The 25,169-nt window shown below is 30.9% G+C and overlaps 1 protein-coding gene across 7 annotated transcripts in view; it reads left to right on the top strand.

Annotated features, from left to right (window-relative positions):
• The window catches only part of LOC127738170 (sodium channel protein para-like), a 124,023-nt gene extending 100,196 nt beyond the window's left edge, over positions 1-23,827 (top strand). For all 7 annotated transcript variants that reach the window (XM_052249311.1, XM_052249314.1, XM_052249313.1 and 4 more), the window contains 9 exons: positions 313-666; positions 1,271-1,444; positions 2,046-2,186; positions 4,946-5,221; positions 5,980-6,033; positions 7,529-7,669; positions 10,782-10,889; positions 18,451-18,721; positions 21,706-23,827. In XM_052249311.1, coding sequence (XP_052105271.1) covers positions 313-666; positions 1,271-1,444; positions 2,046-2,186; positions 4,946-5,221; positions 5,980-6,033; positions 7,529-7,669; positions 10,782-10,889; positions 18,451-18,721; positions 21,706-22,799 — 2,613 coding nt within the window. In that variant the 3' untranslated portion in view covers positions 22,800-23,827. The remainder of the gene's footprint in view (positions 1-312; positions 667-1,270; positions 1,445-2,045; positions 2,187-4,945; positions 5,222-5,979; positions 6,034-7,528; positions 7,670-10,781; positions 10,890-18,450; positions 18,722-21,705) is intronic.
• The last annotated feature ends 1,342 nt before the right edge of the window (positions 23,828-25,169 follow it).

The raw sequence follows: 25,169 nt of genomic DNA, 5'->3' as shown, positions 1-25,169 counted from the left end.
AAAATGATGATGTTAATACAAATCAATTAAAATAAAATAGGAATATGTCATGTTAAAAAGATCAATTGCATTTAATGCAATTAATAGAATATTTTTTTTTCTCTTATTTTCATCGTTTGTAATTTCAAAAATGAATAAGAAACCTAAAAGTACGTCTTTAAATTGTTGACCAAGAGGCAAATTGTATGAAGGTTTACAATTTTATACCATGATAGACATACTTTTTCATTAATAGTATTTCGGCTTTCACATGCGAAATTTAATTTGCACAAGAAAATGCAATTGCTCTCCTTTGTATTTTGCATACCATAGGCTTCAACAAAATCTGCCAGTCGAGCCTCTTCCATCAAAAGTAAACATTCAGATGATTCTAAAAGTATTAGTAGTAGCTCAACATCAGATGATGAAGACTCTAAAATAAGCTTAAAGAAAGTAGATGCAACAGGTGAACCAGAGATTAACGATGTTGAGGCTGTTTTTGCTAACCAGCCAGATGAATGTTTCTGTAGTATCTTTAGAAAGAACTGTCCGTGTTGTATTCGCGTAGAACACACAGCAATTGGGAAAAAATGGTGGTCCCTTAGATGTAAAGCTTACGCTATGGTGGAACATAAGTATTTTGAAACATTCATTATAACAATGATCCTTGCAAGTAGTTTAGCCTTGGTAAGTAAAAATTTGATTCTTTTAATTTATTCATTTTTATTCCATATGCTTGATTTTTAAAAAAATAATGAAATAAATGTCAAGAAATTTAAATTTTTATGAGTAAAAGACAGATAAAACTCTTTATGAGTAAAAGACGAATGAAATTTCATATTTATTTTACCACGCTCTACATGTTCTGAGCAATTGTAAAAAAGAATGAGGATATAAATTTTAATTAATTCACAGGACTTAATTAATTCATGTAACATTAGATAATTTCCTTGTTAAACTTTAAACTATGTAAAATAGAATATTATGTTAAAGCTTGTTATTTTTCTGGTGTATCATTTTATAAAAATGTACACCAATGAAGACAATTCTACAATATTACAATCACTGTCATTGCAGTACATGTCAATATGGTATGAAGTGCTTTGCAATCAAAGTGAACAATTTTAGCTCACTTGACGATAACAACTTGGAATGGTAGACTGGCATTCAGTTTTTACACGTATACTTTTCCGGTTTTGAAAGTTTATAAAGTATGCATTCATTAAGGTAACCTCATGTTCTAGATACACGTACTTTATAAGAAAAATAATTTATTAATACATTATTTTAGGCACTTGAAGATGTGTATCTGCGTGAACGTCCGGTGCTGAGGGAAGTTTTGAATTACTTTGACAAATTTTTCACAGTCATCTTTATATTAGAGATGTTGCTAAAATGGGTTGCATTTGGGTATAAAAAATACTTTACAGATGCTTGGTGTTGGCTGGATTTTGTAATTGTTTCTGTAAGTATGCACTATTTTTTTTACAAAATTGTATTCACTTTTTATACAAATATGTTCTACTTCTTGTAAAAAGAAGCAATACATCGCATGCTTTAATCACACTTATTCGTATTGGTCCATCCATTTAACTGTTGAAATTAGGTTCATACTGACGCAAGTGGGGGCATATATTCATATTTAAAAAAGTAACAGATCAATTTTGAATTTGTTTTGCAATTTTCTTGAAGATATTGATTAGATTTTTTTAGTTTGATAGTATAAAGTGGAAATAAAACATGGATTCTTATCTTGTGTTTTTTCCTCTCGTCGATTGTTTTTGTGGACATGGTGTTGTCTTTTAATTTTTAATTTTTGGTTTTAGATTAACCCCTTGTTATATTCTCTCTGTTTTTACGGAGAACGTAGTAGTCAATTTAGGAAATATTGAAACAACATTGACGGTACCAATTTTACTGCACCAGATGCGCATTTCGACAATAAATGTCTCTTTAGTGATGCTCGAGGCCAACATATTTGAAAATCTTAAAAGGCCCCTATTATCTCGATGTTTTGTGTAGTTTGTTACTTATATGATTAACTTACAACTTATACTTCTTTATAGATATCTATCATAATGTTAGTTATTGAAAACTTGCCACAAGAGGAGGGACAAAAAGGTGACGGTGTAGGTTCTTTAAAGGCACTGAGAACATTACGAGCGTTGCGACCACTGCGTGCTGTGTCCAGATGGGAAGGAATGCGGGTATGTTTAAAGCTTTCTTTTGAATTTGATATGGTATTATTATGAATTCTATGCAAAGTATTTACATGTTTTATCATATTTTCATTGGTATATACAGAAAACTATATGTTTATGTAAGATCTTGGTGCTTATAATAAATGTAAGTTAAAATATGTAACACATAAATACAATTCAAGAGCTTATTTGTTTATAAATTTGAACTTTTTCCATATGGCTCTACTTTCACATTAATATATATGATGTAACGCAGGTTTTCATTCCATACTTTAACAGTTGTGCGACTTTGTTTTGGTAAGCTTGTAGATATGGAACTAATGTTTGGTTAAGGGTCTGATAGTATTATGTCCACAGTTTAAAAAAAAGTATCCCGTTACAAAGCGTTGAGACAAATTAATTAAACCCTATTCATCCTTCCTTCACTACGTCCAACATACGAAACATTGTTTGTCCGTCTACATCCTGTGACTGTTTTCAAGCCAGACATTCTTATTTTACACAGAGCGTTAGTTGAAATAAAAAAGTTTTGAATATTATCATGTTTCTGATTTTTGTCTTATTTTCTACAAAGCTATAATATTAAACCTCATTTGAAAAAAAAATTCAAGGTACCTGGTTTGAGGACCTCACCCCCCCCCCCCCATTTTTCCATATGAATTTAATATTATACAGTTTGTGTATGTAAATATGGTTAGGGTTAGCATATCATGATGATTCTAGATTTCTGTAAATTTTTCATAAATGACAGGATGTTGAACTTTTAATGTTACTTGTGAAATAATCAAGGGTTGGTACCTTGTTTTTTCCGGTTACCTCATATACTGTTAAAGCTTAACTTTTATATAATATAGACTATTTGTACATAAATTAAAGGTTTGCATATTATCATTACATCAATGTTTTTTTTAATTTTCTAAACATATGACCAAGAGTTGAACTTCGGCATGTTTCCCTCTGTGATGAAAAATCAAGTGATTTACCTTAGCCATTACACATTGAAATAAATGTAAATATTTCTGATCTATTTTGATATGATAAAGAGAATTTCAGATATAAATGTATCTGTCCTACATTCACTAATAACAGTATGTTAGTTGATATGATATTTACCATATGCACGTTAACATTTTTTTTCCATCTGTAAAACTTAAAGGGAAATTAGCTGCCATTTAGACAAAAAAATAAAATACGAGTTTTCTTTTCTTTCAAACAGTTATAACTTGACCTTTGGCTGAAAATTGGTTACACTTGCCCTAAACGTGTTCAGTTTATTAAAAAGAAAAGAATGTCAACATTGAAAAGCGAAACAAGATAGACACAATAAAAAAAACATTTCTTTCAACGATTCGGCCTACAAAAGAGGGACGAAAGATACCAGAGGGACAGTCAAACTCATAGATCAAAAACAAACTGATAACGCCATGGCCAAAAATAAAAAGACAAACAGACAAATAATAGTACAGATGACACAACATAGAAAACTAAAGACTAAGCAACACGAACCCCACCAAAAACTGGGGGTGATCTCAGGTGCTCCTGAAGGGTAAGCAGATCCTGCTCCACATGTGGTACCCGTTGTGTTGCTTATGTTATTACAAATCCGGTAAATAGTCTAATTCGGTAGGTCACATTCGTGAAAAGGGAAGGGTATTGTAGTTACGACATAAGGAACATATCCGATATCATCTGTGAAACGGTTATTCCATAACAGTCAACCAACTCGTGATGGCATCCGTAAAATTTATGAAGGGATGATTTCAACTTCACCATTTGGAACTCTTGGTTTAATAGCTTCCTTGTGAGCAGCAATCCTCTATCAAGGAAATCATGATAGGAAATAAAAGCCCGGGAATATCGTATCAATTGGGAGATATATACCATGTATATTTTTAAAATTTATGACATGAAATCAAACAGATCTGGATAAATCTTAATTACACAACTACACATGCTTCTAAGTCTATTTTTATTTCTAGTTATGATTATATCGGGTTGAATGACTATCGACAGTCTTCCGAGGTAATCTCGATGGTTACTGTAAATTCAGAAATTATTGCGATGTTTTTATTATTGCGAAAAATGCGACAGGGTTATAATCGCAATAATTTAAACTCGCATTTTGAAATTTTTTATATGAATTAAACAAGATTTTTCTCAATATCGCAAAAATTAAAATCGCATTTTAGTCTAAAATGACAAAATCGCAATAATAAATGCACGCAATAATTTCTGAATTTACAGTAATTAGATTGTGTCTAGTCTAAAATACGCAGGAAATGCTGATACATTATAACGAGTCCATGCATTGCTATTTGTTTCTTTTGGACCTGTTGTAATTTGGATTTACGTTTTAGTATGTTATTAATCAAATATGAGAATTTAAGTCAAATCGGTGATCATAAATTTGACAGCTAATGTTCCTTTAAAGTATGAAGTATGAAAAATCAACCATAAATTGTCCCACATAATGGAACTAATCATACCTATCGCGGAAACAATTTCCAGACCTAGAGTTCTTAATATACGCTTATTGTTGTTTTTTGTATTAATATGGTCGTCTTCTGAAATCGAAATAAACGAATCAATATACATATTATTAGAAGACCAAACACACACCAATACACATAAAAAAAGGTACGCATGTATCTGAGTATTTTTTTACTCTAGTGGGAACATGATTGGTTACAAATTACCTATTTTTATCGTATGCATATCTTTTTTGTATCTCTAAAACCATCTTGTATTATTTTGTTTTGTTTCAGGTGGTTGTGAATGCATTGATAAAAGCTATTCCATCTATTGCAAATGTGTTGTTGGTGTGTCTTGTCTTCTGGCTGATCTTTGGAATTGTTGGAGTCCAATTCTTTAACGGAAAATTTCACAGATGTGTTGATTCAGACAATATCAGACTACCACGGAACATAGTAGCTCATTATAATGATTGTATCCTAAATCAAAATGAAACCGGCTATAAGTGGGTCAATCCAGATGTCAATTTTGATACTGTCTTTAATGCATATCTGGCCTTGTTTCAAGTGGTAAGTTTTCTTCTTTTTTTTTAATCTTTTTTTCTTCTCATTTTTCTTCTTCTTCTTCTTCTTCTTCTATTGGAGTTTTCATTACAAAAATTAAAAACAATGATATATATTCAAAGGAAACCTAGGAGAGGAAAGTCTGTCATGTCACAAAGTGTTTTGAAAACTTGTGTTACCAGACTATTTGAACATTTGTCTCTCTCATGTCAAGTTAAGTATACATTTAGTTTTAAAAACACTCTCCTTAAAAAAATATCCAATGAAAAAGATTTTTTCTATGTATTATGCACATATAAATTTGGTGGGGTGTAACTAGCATCTTAGCATAAAACATGGTGAACTCAAGTGCTTCCAAAGAATATGAAGATCATTCTCCACTAAAGGCATCGATCAGGATGCTCATATGAATTATGTAATGAGTCGTATTTAATGATAGTTTGAAGGATGATAAAGTAATGAAATGTGACTACGACAAATCATCAGATAAAGAACGAGTCAGATTATCAGGGGGGGAGGGGGGATTAAGGGCAGGAATCAGTATTGATCAAAATTGTAGACAGATTTTTCTAATGTAATATTATTTTCCATTCCCCCTCGTTTAAGCAACTTTAATTCTTACGATTGAAATTTGAGTGAAGGCTATGTAAATGAACTTTGATGAGTTCAATTATTCAAATGTGATGGAGGACTTTCTATCTTTTTATTAATGTTTAGCATGTGGTATTGTAAACTACTCTGTATGATTCTTTCATTTTTGACAGGCAACATATAAAGGATGGACCCTTATTATGGATGATGCCATAGATACTCCAACAGTAAGTTGATATTTTTTAACAATATACAATATTTTTTGAATATCTTACATTCTCCGAAATCACTTGCCCAATTCAAAATCTAAAAAATATCATTTCAAGGTTATTCCAAGGTTATTGAGTTTTAAAACGAACCTGTATACAAGGATGTTACCGACTGCAATCAGTATGTGTTTCAAAATTATCGTAAGATGACCTTCTTAGTCAACTTTTGTTTTACCTGCTTTAAAGGGTGATTGACGATTCACTCTGTCATCCATCTTAACTTTAATTTGAGTTATGCCATGTTTCCGCTTCCGATGTCTTTTTGTGTCTTTGTTTTTTTTTTTAAATAACCAGCAAACGGTACATTAATATTTGTTAGGAATACGGAATAAGATGGTCGATTCATTCTTATATCTCATGGTAAAAGCCAGCAGGAATTCAAAATTTAACCGAAAAATACACTTTGAATGATCATCTCTGAAACTACAATTGCATGAAAGATGACCAGAAGATATCATACCGGAGTTTTGGGTGTATTTGGAACTATGTCTCAAAAACTTTCACCAAAATCACTTTTAATTGACAAATGATATTAAATATCAAAATTAATTATATTACATAAGTTGATGATGGAGCTTGGTCAAGTACTCAAAGATTTATTTGTAAATAGTTAAATCAGTTTACTAATCTTCCATTTTGATTAATCTTGACATTTTATGGGATGCACTGTAGAATTGCAACAGCATAGAAAAGTTTGTGAAAATATAAAGTAAACATAAAGCAAGGTTTGATATAAAATAATTATAAACAGATGTTAATACATATAGAAGGTTTTCATGGGAAAGTTGAGACTAGTCAGTTTCAATATGGAGGTAGAGCTATGCACACATATAAGTTTTAACTAAGATATTAACTTGTGAAACACGCACTGTATTAATTTTGTGATCCCTCATTGTATATTATAAGCAGTTTATGGATATTAAATATGTGAACATTAAACAGACTTTACATTTAATAACTAGTGGAATACGATGGATAAATATTATAGCTGGTTCCCTATGTTGATGGGTTAATGTCTCATGAGACAGACTGGATTATGGATAACACAATTCCGGACGAATAGTTCAGACACGAAAAATAAATAGTTTGAACAAGACCTGTTAAATCTACTGGAGGACCCGGGCAACAGTTTAAACAAGACCTGTTACAATACAACCACCTGTCAGTGAAAATAGTAGAACTTTATATTACTGGTTTTCGAAAGTATAACACATAGATGCAGGTGTTCAAAGCAGGCTCTTTGTGTCCATACGATATTTTATTGAACAGGACTAGGAGAAAGTACATCTAACAAAAGCAGGAGAAAGATATAATAAAAAGGATAATAATTTGTCGAGCGTTTGTTTTTGTCAGATTTGCATTGGTATTTTTTGTATTGCATTTTTGGGGGGGGTTTGCAGCCTCCTTGAAATAAACATTTTTTTATAATAGATGAAACATGTTTATTTTTCAGGAAATTGGTTTTCAACCTGGTGATGAGATCAATGTCTATATGTACCTTTATTTTGTCCTGTTTATAATTTTTGGGTCATTCTTCACATTGAATCTCTTTATTGGTGTCATCATTGAGAATTTCAATCAGCAAAAGAAAAAGGTATGGAATAAAAATATTGTCAATTGTTAACAAATATTTGTAAATATATAACCATTGCCGAAATATTTCATTGTCTAAAAAACAAGTAAAACAATTGGTTCTAATTTTTTTTCTAGATGACAAAATGTATTTCATTAACATTCAATATATTTCCAAAATAATTTGAGTAAAATGAAACCAAACTATGACATAAAATTAATTGAAAAGTTTTCAAAATGTGTTTCACTAAACAGTCTCAGTTACATTTATTTGCAATGGTTTTATACTTATTCATAATGTTCTTTTCGGCAATCGACATTTATGATTGTCAATTCTGAATAGTCCTATGACGATATATCCTTTCACAAATTTTGAGGAAGCCAGGAATTTTTTCTGATGTTTTTATTTGTCTCTTTTTTTGTATTTTGCGATCACAATAATAACCTTTTATTTAAATTAACTATATGCTAACTGGAATTATACATTTAAAGATTTAAAACATTTTTTTTTAAAGTGATGATTTGTTGTTGAATTGTACGGCTAGCTATTTGTAGGAACAAGAATGGATGCACACGAAACAACAATATCGTAAAATTGCATAAAATAACCAATGAAACAAAGGGCTACTAATCTGGGCTAAGCATGGCCTATATGCAAAATGAAATGATTAAAATATCTTCATGCCTGTTGATATGAAATAGAAAGGTTGAACTCTCATCACAATTATTTTTTAATTGTTGTAATAATTTTTCATGAGATTTTCATATTTAACTTTCAATATTTTTGTTTTAAAAATCATTGTCTTATAGGAGAAGGTACCAGTATTGTTTTATCATATTTTCTTTTACATTTGCACCATATTTGAAAATGTTTATATCCCCAAATCGGTTGTTCGAAATACAACGAAATTATGGGTTAATATGAAAAAAAATGTATTTTAAAATTTGAAGATAGTTGTTACACAAATATAATTAAACAATGAAATATTCTGTAAAAAAATTAAAATAAGGGAAAGATCAGTGGTTCAGATACAATAGAAATATTTCTAAAATGAATTATTCAAAACAGTCGATTGTTCTAAAAATGTCAACTGGTCTTAACATCACTGTACAAATCGTTGATTTTGAAATACTTCTTTGAAAAAAGAATATTTTTGTGTCCTTTTGTAACTTTTCTATATATATGAAAAAAAAAAAAAAACATCGGTAAAAAAATATTGTTTTTATCTTAATATAAGCAGAACCTCAACTGTATGAGTTACTCATTGCAAATTTGATTTTATTTTTGTAGGAACTAAACAAATAAAACTGTTATAAATTATAAGTGGCAAAAGCTGTTAAAACTACTAGATTGATATTATTCCATCTTTAGAAGAAATAAAAGTAGATAAATATGAGTTTCAAGCAAAAAACAATAAACGGACAGAAAAAGAAGTGTTATTGTCCCTAAAACATTAACATATAACCTGGGGAAGGCAATTTTAGCTTATATATTTAATTTGAATACTTTATGACCAGTTTTAATTTCCTGTTTTATTTAGTTACAGGTACGTAAATTGGTTGTGGAAGCATGTTCATATCTATATAATAAAGTGAATTCTGATCTGTTAAAATAAAAATTTACAATTAACCTCAACCAACTATAATAATCTATGTGACATCTTTAATTCACTGTGATATGCCAATATAGTTATAGGTAGTTATATGAAGATTAAGAAGTGCCATGCAAGAGACCATTTAACACTGACAGTTAAATAATCACAAAAATAACATAGCGAACAGTCATACACACATCTATGTTGCAACATGGTCCTGGTTCTTCTTACAATTAAAGTTTGAGACAACGTATGCAAGTTATAGTGCTGTAAAATGCATAGTATATCTTGCTGTGACAGTTTATTTTTACCTGCACGAAAGGGAAAAATAATTAATGTAAAAATGTATTCTTTGGATGTCAGATCTAGATCATAACTATATTTTTTAGTATTTGATCTGTTTTTGTACCAGCTTTAAAAAAAAATGTAATTTTTGTAACTAAATTATTCCAGACAATGATATAATTTCAAGTTTCACCAAAACATAAATAAGGGCCAAAATAAGACATTATACAAGGTCTCCTTTCATATAGCATTAGTGATCAGTTTCAAAATATAAAAACTTTGTTCTAAATGGCTTGGTCCGTATACAATGCATCATAAGATTTGTATGAAATTTGACAGCGTTTCAGATGAGATGAGATTAGTGATGGACTGTGCAGAAACAGTACAGATATAGATGATTTAAAGTGTAAATTAACCAAAGGGCAATTAATCCAATTCATTTTGATTAAATTAAGTGCTTCTCTCAGGATAATCTCACATAGAGTTAACGCAACCTTTATTGGAAAGGAATTTATACCTGAAGTTAATATAATTGACGTCACATATTAACATATATTTAAAAAAAAATCCAATAGATATTCACTTTATTGAACCATGGTATGGGATTGCAGTTTTAGAAATAACCCTCCATTGAAGTAAAAGTGTAGTTGGTGCACACAAATGTACACATATTTAGAAGATGCAATGCAGTCTGTTTAAATGATTTGTTTTTATAAATATTGGTGCTTAGAGTAAAGCTTTGATGGACGGTAAAAGAAAAGTAATATCACAAATATTTGCTCAATGCATGAACTATTTTGACATTTACTGATTGTATCCCAATCAGGCATCAGGGAATAAAAAACACTATTTTCATACTGTTGTCATTCACTACAAAGGTCTTCAGGTTATAGTTGTCACCTTACATAGTCGTTATTAATAAACAAAGCAAAAAACTTCTGTGTGTTGTACATTTTGGTTAACAATTTTAAATTGTATTGATTGGTGTTTGATAACTCCTTGTCATAAGTCAAATCAAAATAAGCATACCAAAGATAAAGTTGAATTAATATCATTTTAAATGATCAATTTTCTATTTATTTTATTCCATCTGAATATTTTACTTTCTTTCATTTCATCAAAAGTTTATTACAAAAATCATTATATCATTTACTTTAAAATTAAGTTACGTTATGAAATATGTTATTTTTACATTCAGTCGTATTTCATTTTTTGTTCATTTTCAATTGTATGTATATTGCATGTTGTTAATAGGCTGGAGGCTCGTTAGAAATGTTTATGACAGAAGACCAGAAGAAGTATTACAAAGCAATGAAGAGAATGGCCAGCAAGTCACCACAGAAATCTATTCCTAGACCTGATGTCAGTGTAAAAATAGTGTCGCCCTCTATTAGTGCTTTCTCGGCTTATCTACTTAGTTTTTCGTCTTTCATCAGTTGATTGCTTAGAATGCACATTGCAAAATTTCTTTCAAATATCGTTTTGATTTTTATATGGAAATTCATAGATTCATTGATTGTTTAAGGCTTAAAGTTGAAAGCGGAATAACTGAGTAGATAATTGCTTCTAACCCTGTGGCTTCAGTCTTTGTAAAGCTCATTGGGGTCATTCTTTGTGTGCTGGACCATTTACTGATTAAAGAAAGTACAGCATCAGATGAAATTGTTTTTTTAATAAAAAATATCTTAGGGAAAGACTATTGCAATTTCATATTTGATAAATGAATATGATTTTTTTCATAGACCAAGATGAGTTTAAACTGCCTAGATCTATACTTAAATCAGTGAATGGTCCAATAATTAGTAAGCTGGTTTGTGGTTTGGTACTATAATCATCACATATTATCCAATGTTAACTTCTTTACTTCAGGCTGGAGGTTCTCTAGAGATGTTTATGACTGATGACCAGAAAAAGTATTACATGGCAATGAAGAGAATGTCATCAAAGGCACCCCAGAAATCAATTCCTCGACCAACCGTTAGTTTTCTCACTGTTGAATCACCAGAACTTGGAATGATTTTTTAGAGAAAAAATTTGTATCTCCCATTTTCAACCCGCACTAACAGCTGAATGATAATATAAAAATAATAACCAGAATGAATGAAACCGGCATGCAAACCATTCTTTAACGGGAATTGGAATTTATATTAATAAACTAATTGATATTTTTTTTTTATCTCTTCAAAGAATGCATCCAATTTCACATTTAAATTAGTATAATAGATTAATTAAAGAAATAAGTTCAAATTCATTTTTGCCCAAAGTATTGAATTGATTACATATTTATGTCTAAAAGCTAGAAATTGTTTAATAAATATCAAAGTTAAGTTACTTTTAATAATTGTTAAAGTTTAAATGAAAATCGAAAATCATCTGTTCTCATCTTTCTACAAATGTTAGAGCTTTTCCTTTATAATTGAATTAATCTATAATCCATCCTGTTTGATAACCAAGTCTGGTTGTTTTCAATAGATTTTTCCTTATTATTAGCACCAAGCACTTTTATATGGTTATGACCACCTTATTAACACTTTAGCTTAGTTTCCAGATGGCGCAGATCTCCGATAGTTTAGTATCTGGACGTTGCCTGCTATCCATCCAAATACATTTGATATTCTTCACTCTCAATAGAATTTTTGTCGTACAGGTTCCAAGCTTTTTAAATATTTTATGCCCCACCTAGGGGCATTAAGTTTTCCGTGCTGTGTGTCCGTTCGTTCTTCTGTCCCGCTTCAGTTGAAAGTTTTGTAGTTTTTGATGAAGTTGAAGTCCAATCAACTTGAAGCTTAGTACACATGTTCCCTATGATATGATCTTTCTAATTTTAATGCCAAATTAGAGTTTTGACCCCAATATCACGGTCCACTGAACATAGAAAAATTGATACTGCAAGTGGGGCATCCGTGTACTATGGACACATTCTTGTTTATCTTTGCTTCAAGTGGTAAACATGTATAATTGATATTAGATTGTACAAACAGAAGCCATACCTCCTTCTAAACAATTGAATGGGTTTTAATAATATTTTTATGACCTTTGATATTTTGTGAATTTAACCTCATATTTGCTTTTTCATTCGAAAACTTTAGCGATTTCCATTCCAAACAAGAACATTATCAAATCTTCGAAAAGGAATACGCACCTTGCATTTGAAATCCAAGCTTAAAAACTGGTTGGTTTTTAATGACACATTCGTTGAATCTGGCAAATATCAATGCAGCCTACACCTCATATGGTATATGTTGATATGAATAATTATTGACCATATTATAAAATATGGCCTCTGTTACATTAATCAATACACGGACACAAAGGGGGATCCTCGGCTAAGTTATAGAATATTTAATGTCTTTCCTTTCACTATATGTATTTCTGATTATTATTATTAGGTCTTTCCACTTTCGTGGAAAGACCTTTTGCTTTTGTTCTGATTATGTTTTTTTTTTTTTTTTCTTCTGCCGTCTGAGATGCTTTTTTGTTTTAAGACATATTGAAAGGATATTTAGCCAATGATGTTGTACAGTGATGTGGATTTCCCCATTCACCCATTGTAACCGAACAGTTATTCTTATAGGAGTTATCTCCCAGAGTCCCCTTTTTCTTGTTATCTTTATTTCTCTAAAACCATAAAAGATATCAACAAACTTTTTTCACCTAATTGTTCGTCTACACTTAAGAATGTTTTGGTTAAGTTTAACCGAAGTGATCCGATCACATCTTATAGGAGTTATTTCCCTTTGAAAATTTAACATAAGTGATATGTTGAATAAATTCATACATCATAAGTCATAGAGGCCTAAAGTCTTTTGATATAAAGTCCTTAGTCCATTTGGAGGAAATTGAGGTCAAGGTCAAAGGTCAAGGTCATGTTATTAATTTTGAATTTTGCTTGTTATCTTTATTAAAAAGAAACCTTCACAGTTAATGATAAAATGTGTTTGCCAAATAATTGTTCACAACATGGCGCAACTTCAATCTGTTAGGTCAAAGTGTTTCGGTCACCCTTTATAGGAGTTTTCTCCTCTTATGTATTTGAAATAAGTATTACTGCTCAAGCATACAAGTGAATGACCTGGGATCTTTCGATTTGGGGTTACTGAACTATGACTTTGAAATTGAGGTCAAGGTCATAGGTCAATCTGATGTTCTAGATTTTGACCTTTGCTAAAAAATCATACTGGTTCATTATAAAACCATTAGTCTTTTAAGCATTCGGTTGGTAAACATATTACCTCTTTAAAAGGTCAACCAGAAGTGACATTGTTTTAACTGAAGTAGCCTTTTTCTTACTTATTCAATGAAAAAGTACCTAGAAATCTATATTTGTATAATCAGTTTAAAGTAACGAATTATATGAACCAGAAATGACATCTTCTTACACCATTCTTTAAATTTCATTCCTTATTATAGAAGTTGAGGTGGAAAGACCTTCAATTGTTCTCTGAACAATTGGTTTTTAATTAAGGTCTTTCCTTTTCCAAAAGGGAAAGACTTCTGATTATTAATTTTTTTCCGCCAAACTTTGACGAAGTTAGCAGCCTTAATCGTAAGACGTGTCGCTTTCATGTTCACACTTTGTATAGGTGTCATAAATACCTATCTGAAACTCACCCTGTGAGTCGAAAAATTATGTCGGTTCAGAGTAATCCCTCTGAAACCTAAAAACCTTGTTATCATTCAAATACCGTAACTGTTATAGGTAGAAAAAAGGCGAAGGGTGAAATTTGTTTAGGACCAGACACTGGTTCTTCGTTACATTTGGATCGAAAAGATTTAACGACTCATTGGTAGGGTTATGCCCCTTTGAAAATAAACCACAGTCTGTTTGCCACCAAAACTCAGAAACCGTAAGTTGTAGACACCTAGGATCTTCACCAATCATCATCAATTCATGTGACTTTGAAAAATTCCTTAAGGTCAAATGTGTATGTTGACCTTGACCTTTGACCTAACACCTTGTTATGGGATATTCTCAACAACCTTAATACTTACAGAAGTGTTGAATAGTGGAAAATGTTTAGGTCATTAATGCGCAACTTTGTTACATTTTGACCGAAGAGATTTGACCTTTCTGTAAGGGGCATAACCCTTGTTTTAGGTTTTTGAAAAGACAAAATCAGCTTTTACTATATAACCAAATGTCCTAGACCCATGCGGTCTTCAAGAATGGTATTAAGGACTAATGACCTTGACAAAGGTCACAAGGTCAAAGGTCAAGGTCATGTCCCAGAAGGCGAATTATGTGTTTTTGACCTTAACTTAAGGATTTAAAGTGTGTATTAAAGGTTTTTAAGGTTAACCTTGACCTTTGACCCCACAACTTTTTATTGGATATCTCAAAAACGATAATACTTACAGAAAAAGTAAATAGTGAAAAATGTTTGGGTCATTGCGGGGCAACTTTTTTACATTTTGACTGAAGAGATTTGACCTATCCTTAAGGGGCATAACCCCGATAACTGTTTTTGAAAAGACAAAACTAGCTTTAACTCTTGATCCAAAGGTCCTAGACCCATGGGGTCTTTTTTTAATAACATTATTTACCAATGACCTTCACAAAGGTCAAAAGTCAAGGTCATGTCCTAAATAGCGAATTTGTTGTTTTTTGTCATATTTTAACAGTTTTATGTGTGTTTGAGAACTTTTCAATGCATTCTATGCCTATTGGAACATGTATTTTACATTTCGAAAAGGAAAGACCTCTCAATTGTTCAAGAACAATTGACATTTTAATTATTTTTATTATTCTTTCCGCCAAACTTTAACGACATTTCTCAAAAAAAGTACGCAACATGTTGAAATGATATTAGGTATTAAGTATGGGTTGACCAAAAGCTATCTTGTAGTTAGGGCACCACTCTGTAACATTTCCTTTTTAGCGGTTATCTCCCCTAACACCAAAAACCTTGTTATCATTCAAACACCATAACCATAATGGGTAATTTGTTCAGGACCAACCCTTGGTTCTTCATTACATTTGGATCGAAAAGATTCAACGACTTATTGGTAGGGTTATGTCCCTTTGAAAATTAACCGATGTCGGATGGCCACTAAAACTCAGAAACCGTAGTGGAGTGTAACATGATTTAAGTGTTAGTCATAGATATACCACTAAATTCCTCCTATCAAGAGGTAACACCAGTATGTTGGTTCGACAAGTGTATGACAGTATATTTTAAGAAAAAATATGAAAGGAAAGACCTTTCAATTGTTTGTGAACAATTGACTTTAATTATTACTATCATTGGTTATAAAAAAAAATCTTTTAAGAATTTGATAACAAAAGAATAGACGATGGGAGTTATCCAGCATTTGTTCTAATATACTTTCAATTCTAGTTCTTGTATATTCCAAATACGACATATGAAGGCTAACATAAAAACAAACAACAACTAAAAGATTCTAAGGCTTGACAATAAAACGAAAGTATAGAGATTGATTAAGCACCATATGATCTCTTTTACTTTTTTTTGCAGTTTGACTACGTGGATTCTTAACAATGATGTATTGTGTATCATTACATTCCTTCAAATGTTTTTTTAGTTTATGACAAAATAAATTGACATTTTTGTACAAAACATGGAAGGCTAGGTGGTTGACTCGTTTACAAAACCTATTGCGTTAAATGTTTTCTATTGAATAATAAAATGTTAATTTGGTTTAGCAGATTTAGCTTGGAACATCTACGACAAATATTCTATGGAGCATGCTTTGTAGTCATTGTAATGTCACTTTTTCTTAAGTGGGATACAAAACTTATGAAATACGAAAGTTTAATTTCCCTTAATGTTGTCGGGTTAAAGTGAAATGAGCTTTAAAACCTTCATACATCTATAATATAGTATTTCATTTGATCATGATACATGTACTTCATTACTGTTTGTTTGAAACTATTATATCACAAGTGCGGGTTTTATCATTCGTACTTGTATTTGTGTTGTATGTTGCATGTTTACAAGTTCCTCTAATGCCTTTTTTTACATTTTATACAAAAACATTTGGCGAATTTGAATTTATTTTAATTTAATGAATGTTTTTGTATATTATTTTTAAATTTCACTTTTAACTTTATGATATATAGCCTTTTCCACCTACTATTTATACATTGTGTCTCACATTATTTGTATTTATTAATATTGTATCGTATATTACTTATGATTCTGTGTATATTTAATATTATTATTCGAATTTTATATTATTAACTTTGGAATATTACTTCCACTTTGCTGTATGTTATATTGAAAAGCATCAAAACAAAACATTTAATCCGACACTCATTTTAACAATAAATATTTTGTATCATTCAAAATAAGGATGAGAGGAGTCAATATGAAACAGCAGCACACATTAAAGAACACATCCCAAAACCGTCAAACGTACTCTACGATGAAAAAAATATATATACATAATGTCAACCTTAGTTAATCATCCCGGTTTATGTGATAATTTTGAACAAGAATATCACTACTATTTGCTGTTTGTTATATCCAAGGTTATCAAGTCAAAATATAAAACCTGATGCACAGTTTAACACTACATATTTTGTATCATATCAGAGAGAGGAGAAGATGACTCGATGAGTGAGCAACACAACAACACAAATAAAAGAACCACAATAAGAATCACAATAAAAAATCTGCTATCAAAGCCAAAACCAATTATACTAAGATATAAACAAAGAAAATCATTGACAAGATTAACTCATTAAGATGTGACGTACATGTTATACTCAACTCACCTCTTTTTATCTTCATTAGTGGTAAAATAAAGGGACAAAGAAGAATCACCATAAAAATTACTCAACTCTATAATAATGATATTATATTACAGAACAAATATGTTTTGGTATTGTATTAAGAATGTGTGTTTCTTAATAATTTTCAGCTAATATATTTTGTAAAGTCTATATTAAGATTTTACTCTCTTTGAGTAAATTTACTTTAGACTGTTTTCTTCTTTAACATTCCTGGAACAAGTTAAACAAATAATATTTGACCTTTCGACACCATGGAAGCTTCTGTTTTCAATAAATGAATTGTGTGATGTTTCACTTATCTAAGTAAATTTCGTCGTATTAGACGAAAATAACACGTGATTAATTCCATGCGTCCGAAGCTCTTTTCTCGTGGCATCAGGAATGATCAAACCCAAACATTTGAAAGTAAGGGTGTATAATACCTATATATAATACCTAAACACGTGAAGAGACCAAAAGGAATGTACTCACCTCAGGTCAACTTTGCTTGAGAGAGTTAGAACTTTTATTTGTTTTCATTATTTATTACTTTATGAACAGAGAATTTGTGAAAAGTTTGTTAAAAATTAATTTTATTTATTCATAATTAAGTTGAAATTAAGTACGGATGTGAGACTAGCACCGCATTAGACAATACATGTATATGTAATAGCTTCAATCTATGAGAACAGTGTTATTGATAATGTTGTCACTTGAAGCTGTTAAGTGTAATGTTAATAGCTTCAGTGTGATGAAATTTCAATATTTGATTTAATAAATGTCTATAGTTTGATTAAAAAAATCCAAAATACTATGGTAGATAATGTTTTTAGCAATCTAATTTCATTTCACGTCGGCGTCTTATGATCCTTTCTTAGAACTTGAAAGAAAGTCAGATTAAAAAATTAAAAGATCAAATCTTTTATTGCAACATCCAAGTTATAACTCTAGAAAATTCAAAAAACTTACCGGATCTAAACAAATATACAGTAAATTATTATTTTTTCCAGACTGTTGCAGATGCTTCATGGTTGTTTTTAAAGCAAAGATTTGTTCAATCAATTTAAATTCTGATTCAAAGTGCATACTATTTCTGTAATACTAATAATCTAGTCCTTTTTAATAAGAATCTTATTATTATCATGTGTATATCTGTCTCTTCACTCATTGTTATATGTACTTTTTCAGTTTTGGCCAATGGGAAAGATGTATGATCTGGTTACTAATCAAGCGTTTGATATTGGAATCATGATTGTGATAATGTTAAACATGCTTACAATGACACTAGAACACCACAACATGACTGAAACGTTTTCAACCGTTTTACAATATATAAATATGTCATTCATCGTTGTTTTTACCGTAGAATGTGTGCTCAAACTTTTAGCTCTTCGCTGGTTTTACTTCAAGATTCCTTGGAATGTGTTTGATTTTGTTGTAGTTGTTTTATCTATATTAGGTGAGTACTTTTCTAAAATTATTTTTTTGACATTTTCATTTACATCATATGTACTGTTGCTTTCGTTTGCTGGTTTAACGATCGTTTAAACGATTGCTGTGAAAGTAAAATAACAACAAAACCGAACTCCCAAGGAAAATTCAAAACGAAAAATCCCTTGTAAAATATCAAAACCAAAAGCTCAAACACATCAAACGAATGGAAAGCAACTGTGGTACAGACATTTCCTTATGTGGAACCTGGTTATAAAGCTAGCTTAACCTCTCACTTGTATGACAGTCTCATAGAATTCCATTATATTGACAACAACTTGTGACCAAAACAAACAGACATAATAGGTAAAAATGTCAAAAATTATGGTACAGCAGTCGACATTGTGTTATCATCTTAATCACTATAAAAACAAACAACTATGTCAACAAAGAAAAACAAAGTGGCACATTGACAATCTATAAACAAAGCAAAGAAGCAAAAATGAAATACAATAATATAAACAAGAGTGCATACACTGAAATGTCTCACCTTCTTTACTAACCATTGATTTTATGTTGATAGTCCTAAATATAAAGCTTTACTACAAGTAACACATAAACTTAACATGATCCAAGAAAATGAGGTCAAGGTCAGATAAACCAAACGAGAAATACATGTACACCTTACAATCATTCAATAAACCAAACATAGTTGACCTATTGCTTATAGTTTCTAAGAAACAGTATTAACCAAGAAAACTTAACATTGACCAATGAACCATGAAAATGAGATCAAGGTCAGATGATACCTGCCAGGCAGACATGTACACCTTACAATCAATTTATGCATTAAATATAGTTGACCTATTGCTTAAGGTATCTAAAAACAAACTTAACCATGAAAACTTAATATTGACCAATGAACCATGAAAATGAGGTCAAGGTCAAATGATACCTGCCAGACAGACATATACACCTTACAATCCTTCCATATAACAAATATAGTTGATCTATAGCTTATAGTTGAAGAAATACAGACCAAAACACAAAAACTTAACACTGAGAAATGAACCGTGAAAATGAGGTCAAGGTCAAATAAAACCTGCGAGACTGACATGTACATCATAAAATATTTCCATACACCAAATATAGTTGACCTATTGCATATAAGACCAAAACTCAAAAACTTAACTTTGACCACTGAACCATGAAAATGAGGTCAAGGTCAGATGACACCTACCAGTTGGACATGTACACCTTACAATCATTCCATATACCAAATACAGTATACCTACTGCTTATAGTATCTGATATATGGACTTGACCACGAAAACTTAACCTCCATGAAATGAGGTCGGGGTCAAATGAAAATTGTCTGACGGGCATGAGGACCTTGCAAGGTACGCACATACTAAATATAGTTATCCTATTACTCATAATAAGAAAGAAATTAACAATACAAAAAATGTTGACTTTTTTTTCAAGTAGTCACTGAACCTTGAAAATGAGGTCAAGGACAATGGACATATGACAGACGGAAACTTCGTAACATAAGGCATCTATATACAAAGTATGAAGCATCCAGGTCTTCTAGCTTCTAAAATATAAAGCTTTTAAGAAGTTAGCTAACGCCGCCGCCGCCGGATCACTATCCCTATGTCGAGCTTTCTGCGACAAAAGTCGCAGGCTCGACAAAAATGACCACACAATAACACAATGGCGGGATGTATAAATACCAAGCCACGCCAAAAGGATATTACCGAAAATGGACTGAACAGTAGAGGTTAAAAATATACAGAGACAAATAAAAAGAACATTATAACACATCATTAAGATGATAATTCAGTTACACTTCCATATGTGATAATTTGTTAGGAAAAAGGTAATCGATAATTGATAATAGGTCCAATCTCTCTCCCTATAGAAAATCGAGTGATAAAGTTATGAATTAGATTTCAAATGTATACATAACTTATAAAAACAATATTGACATTTGATATCAAGAATTCTCGTACACAACTTCGAACCTTACAAGCAGTTATCTCAATGAATCAAATGTAAGCCTTATAAATACCGCTGCTGGTGGACTATTAGTCCCCGAGGGTATAATCAGCTCAGTACTCAGTACTTCGGTACTGACATGTTTTATAGCAAACCTTTCTTAAATTGTCCGTTTGTGAATTATTAAGAAACGAAGATTCCAACTCCCTCAGGCAAAATTGACCTTAGATGGATTTGGCTATTATTTGTAGTTCCTTTTGGTTGTATCATAAGCTCTTCAAATATTTCGGTTCTTTTACATAATTGGCTTTCAAATATTCGACTTTGAGCTTTCCTGCTGAAAGTCAATCCAAAAAAGAGCGTTAGATGCATGAAATTTATAAAGTGTTCTAATTTCATCTTAAATGAAGAGGATTTCATTTGGTACAGTTCTGCCTACTTTGTGTCATTTTTCTCAATTATTTGGCAGAGGTGAATTCTTAAAGAGGAAAGATCAATTTCCCCTTTATTTGCATCACGCATTTTTTTTGAAATCAGGAAAATGTCAAATTATACTGAAATTACAATATCAAAAAGTATATATGATATGTTAAACAAATTTCTTAACAATTCACATATTGCAATAAATCACACTATATTAATCTACAAATTGCTTCTGTAGTCAATTTTGACACAATATTCATTTACATTTTTTGTAAAATTTTGCATTGAAAGACATCTTTAACAAAATGAATGATTTTGTATCTGAAAGACAAAATCTGATATACTCATAATTTGCAAAAAATCTATCAAAATTGCACTTTAGAGCTTTCTTTGGGCGTTTATAATTCCACGACAGGCACAAGGAACATTGATACTGAGAATATTGATAAAGTTTGAAAGTATCTCTGGTGTGAATTTAATTCAGGGAAAATAAAAGTATTATTTGAATAAACCTTTATGATAGATTTCTCTTTTACAGTAAATATATTGTATATACTTGTAAAATCTAATATTTGCTGTTTTTAATAGGTGTTGCAATCAAGGATGCTATGGAGGCTTTACTTGTACCGCCGACTTTACTTCGTGTAGTAAGAGTCTTCCGTGTTGGTAGAGTTTTACGATTAGTTAAATCTGCCAAGGGTATTCGAACATTATTGTTTTCATTGGCCGTTTCTTTGCCTGCACTTTTCAATATCGGCTTATTGCTATTTTTAGTGATGTTTATTTATGCAACGTTTGGAATGAGCTTTTTCATGAATGTAAAACATACTTATGGCCTAGATGATACATTCAACTTTGAAACATTCGGGCGTAGTATCATTATGCTTTTTCAAATGTGTACATCTGCAGGGTGGAGCGATACCCTAGCAGGTTTAATAAATGAAAATGTAGGGAATAAAACTAATGATTGTAATCCAAATGCTGATCCACCAAACTGTGGTTCTTACGGTATTGCTGTTGCTTATTTAGTATCTTATCTCATTATTAGCTTTTTAGTGGTTGTTAACATGTATATTGCCGTCATATTGGAAAACTTCAGCCAGGCAACTGAAGACGTACAACACGGATTAACTCCTGACGACTTTGATATGTATTATGAAAAATGGGAGCATTATGATCCGAATGCAACTCAATTTATTGATTTGGATAAATTGTCGGATTTTGTTGACTATTTGGAGGAACCTCTACGACTTCCTAAACCAAACCATTTCATGTTAGTTAAACTTGATATTCCAATTTGTGATGATGATAAAATGTATTGTAGAGATATATTAGACGCATTGACTAAAAACTTCTTAGGTTCGGATAACTTAGATAATACAGACATGGGAGTTAATCCGTTACAACAAGATAAAGCAAAAGTGGAATATAATGTTGTCAGTTCTACCATGAAAAGACAAGTAATGAATTATGCAGCAAGGGTCATTCAAAGAAGATGGCGGAAATATCAACACGTACGAGGGGATTTACCGCCTCCACCACCATCCTACAACGAGGCGACTCAAAATGTTTCTCAGGAAGAACAAAAGGATGAACAAGCAGAAAATGATATAGAAATAGTAATATCACCATCAGAAAACAGAACAGTAGAATTAGGACCTGACAGTGACGTGGTTGCATGATGAGAAATTTTATTTCTTTTTTACAAGTCAGTTAACTTTCACTTCATACGTGAAATAAAATAGGAATGCTGGAATTTTTTTCACCATGCGGTGATTGTGCTTTATGCAGTTTAGATAGTAAATTTACCAAAATACGTGAAATGTTTGTCAGAGCAATTGATTGGCATAAATTATACTCATACACTGAACGTCTTTCCATTAGCCTGGTACTGGGATGCAATTTATAAATTGTTATGTACATATTTTTTTTCAAATATTATCTCTTATTAGCAACTAAATAACGTTAAATCTTAATATTCTCAGAACTGATTTCTGTTACTACACCCAAAGTAAGTCACAATATATATATATATATATATATGAGCCATTTCCCTCAAAGTCTTGTTTTTAAAACTTAAAATATGTCTTTTAACAACAAAAAATACATGTTGCTAGGTACTGCAAGTTGTTCTTGGTGATATAGAATAAGTCAAAATACTATATACCGTGTAGCCGATAAATACTTTCACCGCTTTCTTGATTGGAAAGGATGACATTTTGGATAAATATACCGGAGACAGAACAGAACCTCTTTATTATAAATTTACTGCAAAACCTTTTTAATTAAGATAACGGAATATTAATAGTGTTCTTATAAAAATAAGAAGATGTGGTATGATTGCCAATGAGACAACTCTATACCAGAGACCAAACGATGCAGAAGTAAGCTTGTTATATTTGTGATAGCGATTTAACTACGCAATCCGTAATATTATGGAATCCTAAATTAATCTTCATTATCTGGGCTACTGCATATTCTTAATAACATTTGTTTCCTTTCATAAAGCTTTAAGCAATAAGCAGAGTTTGATTTGTGACTTTTAAATTTTTTTTATTCGTTTATAGAAACCAGTTCTGTGAATTTCTATAATAAAGTTGGTTGTTATTTAAATGATTATTGACGTTTCAGTCATCATCGAATGTATGTCATGAATTTTTTTTAGCTGTTATCATTTCATAACTAATGAAATTGTTGTTTGACTGAAATCAATATAATATATATATGAATATTGTTGTCGTTCTTTTTTTTAATCTTTTTGTTCTTTTTTTCTTCTTCTTTGTTTTGAAAATAAAACCATTTAGCTTGGAATGGTGAGAAATCTTTTGAGGCCATCTTTAAAAGTACGTGCTCTTTGCCAAGATTTCAATTTGACAAGATGTCGTTTTTACCGTGACCGCTTTCTTTGTATGAATTTTCTTGCAAGTGGTAAGAATGTACATAACAGTGATATTAATAGTTTGTGATGAAAATGCTCATATACAGATGCTCAATCTATGTTTCAACTACCGACGTCTTTAAAAGTTTAAGCAACATGATCCGCCGATAAAATAAAGAAATAAAGGTAGGGGATAGGAAAAACCTTTTTTTTTTCAAAATTAGTATATTGATTCGTGAAGAAACACTTACAAAATTGTTTTCAATTTTCGCTATCCTTTGAAATTGTATCTATTCAATATTGATTTATTCTTCAGAATATGTTTATAAAGTACTCATCAAAGATATAAGGTTTGTATTTATTTTTACTCCACACGCCCGTTTCGTCTCCAATGTTAGAAGGAAATGAAGTTTTCTTAAATACATAAGCGCCCGTTTATGTGCCTTTAACCTTAAATATTAATAATGGTCAGTATAATTAAGTACTATGTAAAAGGGTAATTTCAACATCAAGAAGAATTATTTAAGTAATGTAATGGTTGAATAAAAATAAGTTATCATTCAAATTAAGCTTTAGAAGCAGGAAAATTATCTAACACCATTGTCTTTTATTTTTGGTATGTTAAAAATTGCTGATTGATAACCGTACGGAAACAAAACTGACACAAATATGTATTAAATTGCGTTGCACATTAACTGCAATAATATTTTTTCCATTCCGATCGTCTGCTTAATTTGCTTATCTAATTGGTGGTTGACCATATTTTTTCTTGTCTTTCTTGTTTTGACTGATTTAAAGCATTCCTGCAAGAGATTAAAAAGGGAAATAACTGTGGGTTTTACAAATTGTATTAGTCATGTATTAGGAATTCTTGGATGCGCTTGCAAGAAAATTTGTCCAATGTCAACTGGAAGGTCGTGGTACTCGTACAAAAAAAATATTCAAATGAATTGTACTCCTAGAGAAATTGTCTTTCTTTTTTCAATTCTTGACTTTTAATATTAATATATTTATTAATCAAAATATCTAGAAAACATGTTTCTTTCTATTTTCCGTCCATGTTTTATGGTATTAATAAGAAAAATCAAGTAAATATAGAGGCATGTTTACCAAAAAATGTCGTTTGTTATAGTGTTATTGATAGATTAGGTGTTTAGATTTCATCACGTACGTC

The sequence above is a fragment of the Mytilus californianus genome, unplaced genomic scaffold (assembly GCF_021869535.1).
Source record: "Mytilus californianus isolate M0D057914Y unplaced genomic scaffold, xbMytCali1.0.p SCAF_4, whole genome shotgun sequence".
NCBI lineage: Eukaryota > Metazoa > Mollusca > Bivalvia > Mytilida > Mytilidae > Mytilus > Mytilus californianus.
This window is presented reverse-complemented; position numbering and strand designations above follow the sequence as displayed.